The 11,067-nt window shown below is 55.1% G+C and overlaps 1 protein-coding gene across 1 annotated transcript; it reads right to left on the bottom strand.

Moving 5' to 3' along the window:
- Positions 1 to 4,741: 4,741 nt before the first annotated feature.
- Positions 4,742 to 10,884, bottom strand: ST3GAL4 (ST3 beta-galactoside alpha-2,3-sialyltransferase 4). The gene is made up of 7 exons (XM_032426205.1): positions 10,743 to 10,884; positions 10,456 to 10,516; positions 9,822 to 9,917; positions 9,536 to 9,725; positions 8,717 to 8,866; positions 5,278 to 5,421; positions 4,742 to 4,975 (listed from the first exon to the last, which is right to left on the bottom strand). The coding sequence occupies exons 1-7, from the start codon at positions 10,882 to 10,884 to the stop codon at positions 4,889 to 4,891; spliced, it is 870 nt and encodes a 289-aa protein (XP_032282096.1). The 3' UTR covers positions 4,742 to 4,888.
- Positions 10,885 to 11,067: the final 183 nt, after the last annotated feature.

Here is an 11,067-nt window from a genome sequence, read left to right as displayed (position 1 = left end):
TACAGAGAGAAAGAACAGACAGGAGAGACTCTCCCTACCAGATTGTAACTTCTACTTTTGTGAGTTTTTTCCTCAGGAGAGAAACACATCTTTAAGCAAGAGAAGATACTCCTTAAGTGTTAAAGTTGGTGATGTCTGTAAATAGTGTTTTAGGAAGCCTCAGAATGATAGATGGTTCTGGAATAGCTTAGTTCAGTAATTCCAACTTCTATCCCTAGGGTGATTTCAACATCTGAGCCTTCTCTCATTCCCTCCGCCCAGCTCCACCCTCCCAGTCTTGCCATGAGAGAAAGCTGTGCCTCTATCGAGGGGTGGGTGGGCTTTAAATTGTTCATCTTCTCCAGGAACCTAAAGTCAACCCCCAAAAGTTCATTTTTCCCTAAAAACTTTTGTCAGATCGTCTGTGCTAGCCTCCCTGGACAGGACTGTGGTCTCTCCCACCTGCTCCCAGCTCTCTGTAATCACTTTCCATGAAGTGGAGCCTTCCGATACATTTGCCGCCCCCCCCCCAAATCTGACACCTAATAATGAGCTTCAAGGTTCATTTCCCGGGCACAGGATCCCCCAAGCGTCTTACGAGCGGTAAACTCACTGCAGAAGAACTGGACAGGAGAAACAGGCTAACGCTACAGACACTCACCATATATCCCTCCTTAAACTTTTAAGTTGAAAATTTTTCCTGGAACTGCATCTGGGTGCAGAACCATGGGAATGCTCAAAACTAACAAAGAGTTTACTGAAGCTATGATTAAGAAATTGAAAGGTCAGAGGGTCTAGAGGAGAGCATCCCAACTCTGAGATCTCGTCCTTGTCAGCCTTGGTTTAGGAACCTCCTCCTGCATGCCATCAAAATGGATCATGTTGCCCAAGAAACCACTTTCTCCAAAAACCCCTAAAGGCATCTGACTTCAACTTGAAAACCACTGCCAGAGAGCAGTTTGAACTCACTGTTCATTGTTTGATTATGCAAAGCCTGCATTTGAGTCATTTCGCCAATGTCGTATTTAGCTTGTGGGTGATTTAAAGACAAAGACTTTTCTGTAACCAGCCATCTCAGTACCTGGGCAAATTTGGCCCTACAGACGTGTACCTCACCTGTTTCGTATGCTTTCCGGGATTTTCCATCATGTGAGGCAGCTTTTCAATCTAATATTTATATCATACTTTACAGTCTACACAATGTTTTCACAACCGTATTCCCATTAGATCCTTAAAACCTCACTGTGAGATAGGCATGCATAATACAGATGGAGGAGCAGAGGTGTACTTGGCTAATTACCTGACAGCAGGGAGAGCCCCGGATCCGACCATCCGTATTTTTTGTGCATTACGCCTTTTGCCGCCTCAAAGACAGAACTGTTTCCAAGCTCAAAGTTTTTCATAAGCTAGACAGCCTCTGGGGTAAAGCAACTGGATGTATTTATGTCCTCAGAAAGTGTAAATAAAAACCCGAAGTGTCCAAAATTAAGGCAACACGATGTGTTGTGAATATAGAATATCATTTATTTAAATGTGTTCCTGAGCTAGGTAAAAGGCTTCATTAAACTCTTGTCTTGCCCAGCTAGGCGGTTGAGCTGGGGGTCCCTTCACTTCTCCGGGCCTCAGTTTACCCCACTGTCCACACTGGATGGAGCTCTCTTCCGCTCCCTCGCAGTCCAAGTCTGTTTCGCCCCGGCCTCTGCGGTGAAGTCAACGGCGGTCACGCGAAGGAGCCAGCGGGAGGCAGAGGAGCCCCGGTCTACAGGGGCTGAGCAAACCCGGGTAGAAGGGGGCGGACCCACCCCCCCAGCCCGCCCCGGCCTCCCCCTGCAGCCGTCGCCAGGCCCTGAGCCGGTTGCCAGGGAGGCGCCGGCCTCGGACGAGGCGGGGCGCTGCGGTGAGCGCGCCAGAGGACTCCGGGTAGACTGCGGGAGGTCGCCACCCGTCCCCACCCGCTTCCCACAGCCTTCAGCGCCAGCCCCGCGCCCGCGACGCATGCGCGCCCAGGCCTCCTCCGCCGCCGCCGCCGCCGCCGCCGCCGCCGCCGCCGGGGGCGGGGCAAACGGAGCGCCCTTGCTGCTGCGTGGCCCGCCGCCCGCGGGAGAGAAGCGCGCGTGCGCCTAATTAACACCCCTCGGGGACACCAGGGATTAGGTCGGGCTGTGCGCGCGCAGACCGTGGGGTTGAAAGAGGCCGTGAGTTCATCCTGGAGTCTAGACTGCTGGAGCGGTGGTTCTGGGTGCTTGTTAAAATTCCAAATTCCTGAGCCTCCTCCCCAGCGGCCTGGATACGACCCAGGAATGCATTCTTAAATCACCCCCAGATAGTTCTGGTGTAGGTGGTCCTCATTGGCTGGACCACGCTCTCGTCTCAATGAATGTAGGAATCGGAGCTTAGACATGGAGAAATGACTGGCCCACGGTCATACAGAATGACGTGGCAGGGCCCGGTGTAGAGCCCGGATGTGTAGACTTGCACTCAAGTGCTTTCCCATAGTGTTCCCTACTTCCCCTCCTGCCTCATTTTCAGGGCACGTTTGTTTAATCAGTACCAGGCCGACGGGGAGGCAGTTCATTCCCATTGGTTGAGCTAACTGAAGAACGGCAGTCCCTTTCTCAGAACACCAAAAAACCCCATCCAACGACTCCAAATCGAAGCTCTACTCCCCGCTCTGACGTTGGGCCAGTACTGACTCAATCTGTAATCTGCACTGGGGCTGGGGCACCCTGGAGAGAGCTGAGCCCACCCAAGGGAACAATGGCCAGTTTAGATATATATGCCCCCTCCCCATACATACTCTTATCGGTACGTACTTGTGAAAGACTGCATACGGCATCAGAGGCATAACCCAACAAGAATGTAAAATGCTCCCGTGTCTCTATGCATGTGTGTGGAGTTTAGGGGGGCGGGGTGGAGGGGGGAATCTGACCCATCCCTGTGTGCTGGATTCTGGCTCAAGTTTAGGCATGTTCAGTAAGAGACAGTGGCCCCAGTCCAGGACAGCTGGATCATATGTGCTGACAGCCACTTTCAATGGCCCTGGATGGGGAAATGGACACTCCCTTGCATACCCTCACGAGAAGCTGCTGGGGAAGCCTTAGAGATAAGCAGAGCTAAGATCCCGGCACACGTTCACACTCCTGTTGGAGTCAACAAGTCGCCCCCCACCCCACCCCGCCACCACCCAGGTTAAAGCCTGGGAGACAAAGCTTGCCCGAGTAGAGGGGAGAGGGCAAGGGGCTGCAGAGGCTGGGGCCCTATTTGCTTTCGGAATCCCCCTCTCCCCTGGGGGGAGAGCAGTTGGCAAAGTAATGCCACCAGGCTTCTGAGAGAGCAGGCAATTCTATTCCCAGCGATACTCCTCAGGACCGTTCTGTGGCACGAGGCTGGGTGTTCTCAAGGCTACTCCCACACTCGGCCCAGAAGTGTGTCATCTTCCTCTGCTTCTCCCAGATCTCTGCCCCTCTTTATCTGTCCTGTCCCAGTCTCGCAGTCTCAAAACCTCAAGGCTGCAGCTCTTTCCGAGAAAGCCAGGAACGCAGCTGTGAGTCCCATTCCCTGTGGGGGAGCTCCAGCTCTCCCTCCTGGCTCCAGATGTAAAGGAACAGCTGTGGGGGTGGCAAGATGCCCGGCTGGCAGCTAAGCAGGCCTGGGAAGATGGAGAACAAAGCGGGGAGATACAGGCAAATGGCAGGGCTCTCATAATTCTAGAGACCCACAGAAAACAGCATTTTGTCCCCTGGCCCGGCAACTGGCTGGATAGGCTTTGCCAAATCCCTCAGACGCTGCCCAAACCCTGCCCATCCCAATCCTGGCAGCCTGGGCCACTGGGCAGGACCTTCTGTAAACTCCATTTTATGACTCCCACTTAATCTGAGAAAGGAAACTTGGCTTCCTTTGTCTTACTCCACCCCTGTCCTCAAACACACACCTCCCAGCATGAGGTTTTAGAAAAGAAAGGCTTGAGAGGGAGCGGGGAGAGGAGGAGAGGGTTCTGCCATTCCCATCTGGCATCCTCCTGCCTCTCCCTACCTCTGAGAAGTAAACCAGGATGTAGAGAAGCCTGCTCTGGGCTCCACCTGCTCGCCTGCTTCACCAGGGTGACAATGAATGACTTGGCACCAAGCACCGTACCCAGTAATTATTTCCTGAATGACCACGGCCTCCTCTGGGTCCCACAGGGTCCCAGAGACACTGCTGGTCTTTAACCAGCCTGTCTAGTGCTGGGGGCCGGGGGGGGGGACACTGTTGTGACCCACTTGCCCCCTCCATGTCCTCCCCAACCTGAAGGACACAGGGTATCACAACTGCTTCCATTTTAGGAAAAATAGTTTAATGTTAGGTTTCAAACCTCTTTTCTAGATGAGGTCCCATTCTCCGTGGAACCCCCATCCATCCCACTGCTCTTCCCAAGCCCGCTGGGAGGTAGCAGCCCCTCTCTGGAGGGCACCCACCCGCTCCAGACGCCCCTGCCCTCCTGGGAGGCCTGCTCTGGGTCTAGGCTGTAGTGGACCCAGCACTTCTGTGTTTTTATCAAAAGTGGGCAGAACACTGTATTTTGCCCCCTTTTCCGATGCCATGGGACCAGCCCGTGGCACATTCCTACCCTTTAATTAAATAGCCCATTAAATAAGCTCCCGGCGCTGGTGGAGAAGGGGTGCCACAGCATAAACCCCGCGCCTCAGACGGCCTCCCACCACCCGGGGGCCTCCACCCTGACCGGATCCGGCCGCCGCGAGAGCCGCCAGGGGCAGGGCCCCGTCTCAGGCCCGGCCAGTACCAGGACCCCTCTGCACACAGCGGGGGAGAGTCCAAGCAGGTCATGCTGGCACCAGGCACCCCCACAGCCATGGATGGGGCCGCTCAGGTGGCAGAGCGGGCGGACTGACGGGTACAGCTCCTGCCCGAGTCAGAAGAACGTGAGGTTCTTGACTGCTCCCATCTCCAGCATCCGCTTGATGGCCAGGGCCTCCTGGGAGACATTGTGGCCTGACCCCTGTGGAGACAGCCAAGGAAGCAAACTGAGGGACTCCCAGGGACCTCCCCGGCGCAAGAAGGTCTCTCTGGTGCTCCCCACAGCCCCGCCCTTCTGGGGGCTCCCTTCCCTGGGCTGGCTCCCGGAAGGAAGGAAGGACCTGTGTGGCCAGAGACAGCGGACTCAGGCCGGGAGCCCAGGGGTCTGGGTTCCACCCTCCGAGTGACCTCACCACGAGCTGCCTCTTGGGCCCCTGGCACCACTCTCACTCACCCAGTGTCCCCAGCTCCGCCCCAGCCAGCTCAGGAGCAGGGGCCACTTACCGCCATTGACTTGAGTGTGATCTGTTCGTAGTAGTGAATGGTCTGCTTCCTGTTGTGGGCATCTGGGTAGCCAAAGCCGGCGATGTGCACCAGGTCGCAGAGGTGGAGGGCCAGTGTGATGGCCAGCAGGCCGGTGGTGGGCTTCTGAGGGACAAGGGGTGGGGAAGGTATTAGAGGGAGCCCTGCTCCTGTCACTGCCTTCTAGGCCAGCAATTTGCAACAGCCTTTTTTTTTTTTTTTTTTAAGATTTTATTTATTAATTTGACAGCGAGGGACACAGCGAGAGAGGGAACACAAGCAGGGGGAGTGGGAGAGGGAGAAGCAGACTCCCCGTGGAGCAGGGAGCCCAATGCAGGGCTCGATCCCAGGGCCCCGGGACCATGACCTGAGCCAAAGGCAGACACCCAACGACTGAGCCACCCAGGCGCCCCTGCAACAGACTTTCTTTTCCACGGAAATGGTCTTCATCTGGGCGGTCTACACCGCAGTCATGAGCCACATGCAGCTACCGGGCACGGGAGTGGGGCTGGAACTGAATCTTTCACTTTATTTAATTTTATACTTAATTAATTTAATTGACTTAAATTTAAATTTAAATAGCCACAGGTAGCTCAGGGCTACCAGACTGGGTAGGATAGCCCAACACAGCTCGGGGAGGGTTTGGGCCTTGAGGCATGATGACGGCAATCAGGATGACAATAATGACAATGGTAATTATCGTCACCATCTATTACCTTTTGAGCACTGTGTGCCAGACCCTATGTTAAGTATTTACCCCGTATAATACGTGAGTGCATCCGATCCTCACAAAAACACTTTGAGGTAGACGCTATCATGGGCCCCATTTTACAGATAGGGAAACAGGCTTACGACTCTTCGCTCAAGGAATGTAAAGGTTCTGCTCTCTGCTTTGGAAAACCTCCCCTCTTTCAGAAAACCTGGGGGCTCTCTCACTCATGGGCTGTGTGCCTCTTTTTGAGGGTGGGCTCTCCCGTTCCGTAAAGCAGGGATAGCAATACTGTTCCCACCCACCGTATGGGCTGCTATGGGGGCAGGGGGAGACATACTTTCTCCATCCCTAATTCAGCCACGGGGATGGGCAACCTGATACTCTAACCTCACAGACCTTGCCTTCCTCAGCTTCAACAACCTGCCTTCCTGACTGCTTCAGCTGCCCACTCCCATTTAGGAGCCGCTCCCTGGACCTTGTCGGCCCAGGTTTTTCCCAGTGTCCCTTCTGAGCTCTTCTGTCATTTCATCCGTCCCTTCCTGCCGGGGCCTTCTGTTTCCCTCCTGTTGCTTTGACCACCACTATGTTATCTTATCCAGTCCATACCTTTGCCGAACCACATTTCCATGGCCTGCTAGCCAGCTCTGCCTGGTCACCGGCTCCTGAAACCTGCCAGACTCCCCTCTCCCCCTGTATTCCCTATACTAGTTAAGCACGTTACCACCCAGCCAGCTGTCTAAGCTGGAAACCAAGAATTGTGATAAATCTCTCAACTTCACCTGTAAAATAAATGGTGTAGCAGGAGGTCCCTAAGAACGACCCTTGAGTGCATGTGGAACCTACAAATCTGAGACCTAGTACATTACAGTCTATTGCCCAACAGGTGCCCTTGGCCATAAGATAGAGAGATCATCCTGGTGGGCTTGACCTACTTACCCGAGCTTTTGCATCTGGGTCTAGAGGTCAGTCATGGAGGAAGTCAGGGGTGGGAAGCCCAAGAAGGATTTATCATGCCGTTGCTGGCTGGAAGGTCGAGGGGGCTGTATTGCAAGAAACCCGCAGCATCTCTAAGAGCTGAGGGTATCAAGGCTGAAAGCCAGCAAAGGAAATGGGACCTCAGTCCTGGAACCACAAGGAACTGAACCCCTCTGACAAGAAGGACCCTGGAAGCGTGTCCCCCCGCCCCAACCCCACTCCAGCCTCCAGATAAGAACTCAGCCATGCCCTGCTGGACTTCCGACTGCCAGAACTATGAGTCCATCCATAGGTATTGCTTTAAGCCACTCAACTGTGGTGATTTGTTAGGCAGGCAGGAATGGGAAACCGCTACAACAAGGGCATCCCTTCCTTTTCCCCTCCCACGGCCAGAAGCTGGATTCTGGTCCTTCCCCCTCTGCCACACAGCCCATCAGGGGCATAAAATGCCTCCTCTCTGCTCCCCTCAGCTTCACTTGTGCTAGAACTCAGTGCTAGAGGGGCTGGTTGGTCTTGCCAAAGGAAATACCTTTTTCCCAAGTCTCGCATGATGGGCCCCATGACCCCTCAAAGGCCCAACTCCAAGACCACCTCCTCTGGGTGGGTGGGGGGCCTCCCAGCCAGCCCCACACAAAGGTCTGCCCCTCCTCCCAGCTCCTACAGCATTTGGAACAACTCCCTACTGGGGCATTCTGCCACTCCATGTTGCAACCTGTATGTTTATTCTGCTAGACTGAGTGTCCTTAGGGCAAGGTGCATGTCTTACTCCCCAAGCATGCAAATATGGGGCCTGGGACTGAGCAGCCACAAAAGGATGCTTTCAACATATGAAGCTGAATCATAGTAGATATTCAGTGAAGAATAAGATTCTTGATGCAAAATTTGGCAAATACAGTGAGCATCCACTGTGTACCAATCTCTGCGATAGGCATGTTACATAATTATGTTTTTAAATTCTACAAGGGCCTTAAAAGGTCAGTACTAACACTATCCCCACCATACAGATAAAAAAAAACATGGCTGCAAGTGGCCGATCTGCCCAAGGCTACGGGGTAAGCAGGACAGCCGGGTCCTGGCTATGTTTACTAGTTACCTCTGACAACTATCCCACACAGCCTCTCTGGGGGCTCAAAAGGCACGTGTGGAAGTCCTTGGAAAGGGACGAGCTGGTAGCTAAAGCCCACCAGCTGAAACAAAAACCATAGCTTGCAAAACTGTACCATGACTCCCAAAACTGACATTATCACACCAAAGCAGGACACACAAGACAAACTGAAGCTCGAGCTCCTTTTAACTCATTCTGACTAATCTGTTCCAAGATAAGATCACAGATGAAATGACCCTAATAGCAACTGCAGAAACCCCAGTCATTCAAATGTCAAGGCCACAGACTGTTCCAGCAACTCCCTAGTTCATAAATTCTGACCGTGCCTGCCAAAGCCTCTAACTCTGGCCCCAAGCCCTATAAAAACCCTCCCCCAACTTCCTGCTTCGCAGATGCCCCCACGGTTCTCAAAAGTACGCACTCTCCCTTCCGGCAGCCAAATAAACCAGACTGAATACCAGGGAGTGCAGCAAGGTGTGGTCAGGAGGCTGTCCCAGGTGCTGTTCAAATGCAGACTGCTGTCTCAGTTGTTACTTTCTCCTCTCCTGGGGTCCTCCAGGGCTTCCCAAGCCTCTAGAAACGTCCCACCCCAGAAACTAGAAACTCCCCTGCCCGCGGCCCACCATCACCTGCACCTGCTTAATCTTGCGTGGCTGTTGCATCGGCAGGCTCAGCAGTTTGTCAGCTGCAATCTCCATGAAGAAAGGATTGAGAATCCGAACCTGCCTGGGGTTGACATCCCAGATGAGGGGAGGCTGCTTCCAGAAGCCCTTTCGCACCTGCGGGGCACAGGATTGGAAGGGAGAGATGAGGATGTGCGAAGACCTGTTTCTCAAGTCCAGCCTGGTGGTCCTGAGCCAGCAGATGGGGTCCACGTGATGGCGGAGGCCCCCACGAATGCAGGGTTGGGGGGGGAGGTGGAGGCTAGGCCCGCACCCAAGAAGGGAAGGACAACCAGAGAGGAGTGGGGAGAGAGAGGCGGGAGGGCCCTGCTCCGACCACTGCCCGCTTCCAAAGATATTCAAGCAGGTGGAAGCGGCTTAAGTGTGAGGCTGTGTAAACACTTGGCGAAAATGCTAGATGGGACCGTTCAGCATCTGACTCAATGAGAGAAAGACACAGTGGACACGACCCGGAAGGACAGATCTCCTGTTCTAACCTAGCCCCCATCTGGAAATGACTACTGACCAGCTCCTCTGCTCCCAGGTTCCTCACCAGCAAACACATATCCTGGCAGCTTCCCTGGCCCAGGCAGCCTCAAGCTTGGGGTGCCCCCTGACTCCCTTGCTGTGGCGGCTTCTCAGAAGCCCCACAGAACATGGGGTTCACGCCTTCCCCCTGTGGGCTCTTTAGGACCACAGGGCAGACGTTGTGGAGCGTGAGGTCCTGAGACGGGCAGGGTCCCATCCCTGAGGCCTGACCCCTCCCCTCCCCGTGTCCCCACCCACCCTCTTCTTATCACTCAGGATGGTCTCAATCCAGTGGAAGTCCATTGCCTTGAAAGCTACCAGGACGAGGAGTGTGTCTGGGTTGTTCTCCACTTTGGGGTTGAAGTGGGCTGACTCGGGGTAGAAGAGACGCATGGTGGTCTTGGAGCCCACGTCCCCCTCGTAGCCGGCCACTGGTGCGTTGTTCAATCTGAAAGGCGGGGAGGAGGATGTCCGTCACCCAGAGCCCCATGGGCCGGTCGACAGTCACTCCCAAACAGAAGGGACGAGGGTCGGTCCTACCGACCTGATGACCACGTCGTACTTGTTGATGGCGTCTCCCAGCGAGCTGTTGCGCAGCCGGTGCCCGTTCCCCACCACCACGCAGCGGCGACATTTGAGGCTGCCATGGGGAGAGGGGGATCAGCCCCAGGAGCGATCCCTGCTCCTACCCCACTTAACTCCTGCCCTGGGTCTGCCCGCGGGCCTGGCCCCGGATTCCCTCCCAGGCCGCCTCAGCCCCTGATCCCCCAGGGCCCAGGCATCTCCAAGGAGTCCTGCTTATGGTCCTGCGGAGTCCACAGCCCTGGGCTTTAAGGCGAGAGGGGACCGAGCAGAGCACGGAAGACGGAGGAGGGGAGGAGGGAGGGCTCCGGTGGGGACCAATAAGAAAGCCCGTTTCAAAGCCCCCTCGCCTGGTGCCCAGGCCCGCCTGTTGCCACGGCAATACCCTGCCTGCTAAGGCACCCGGATGCCCAGGCTCAGTTGCCGTGGACACTGGCGTCCCTGCCTCCCCGGGAGACAGGCAGGCTGGGAAGAAGGGTCAAATTGCCGCAGGGGAGCAGAGATAGGAAGGCTCGCTGGGAGGTGCTGGCCCATGACTGTCACGTAGGGGCAGGAGGGAGAGGGCGCTCAGCCTCAGGGCAGGACTGTCTCCTTACCTCTGGATGCTCTCTGGAATGGAGTAGCTGGTGATGGCTAGAACCCGGAGAAGCAGGTCTTCTACGAAAAGACGCAGATTGGGAGGGGCCCATGACAACAGCTAGCTTTCCAAAGGCTGCCAACTTTCCCTCCGCTGCTCCTCAGAGCCTCCACTGCCCCCGCTCCTCCCCTGACCCCACATTGGAGCCTGGCTCAGAACGTGGGTACTGGGACCGCGGGCAGCAAAGAACAAGAAGCAGTGTGGCCGAGGGGAGCCCACCATCCCCCTTTACCCGGCCGCTCTTACCACTCCCTTTGGTCCCGTAGGGCAGCTCATAGGCAGACGGCGTCTTGACCCAGAAATAATCCTTCAGCTGCAGGAAGATGGGCTGATCTCGGGAGTAGCTGCACAGAGGTGAGAGCAGGGCGGGGATGAGAAAGGAATTCATCTTCAGAGAAAGACAAGTATCATATGACCTCCCTGATATGAGGAATTTAAGAAACAAGACAGAGGATCATAGGGGAAGGGAGGAAAAAATGAAACAAGATGAAACTAGAGACGGGGCGCCTAGGTGGCTCAGTCATTAAGCGGCTGCCTTTGGCTCAGGTCATGATCCCAGGACCGAGCCCCG

Source organism: Phoca vitulina, unplaced genomic scaffold, assembly GCF_004348235.1.
Source record: "Phoca vitulina isolate PV1807 unplaced genomic scaffold, GSC_HSeal_1.0 scaffold34, whole genome shotgun sequence".
Taxonomy (NCBI): Eukaryota; Metazoa; Chordata; class Mammalia; order Carnivora; family Phocidae; genus Phoca; species Phoca vitulina.
This window is presented reverse-complemented; position numbering and strand designations above follow the sequence as displayed.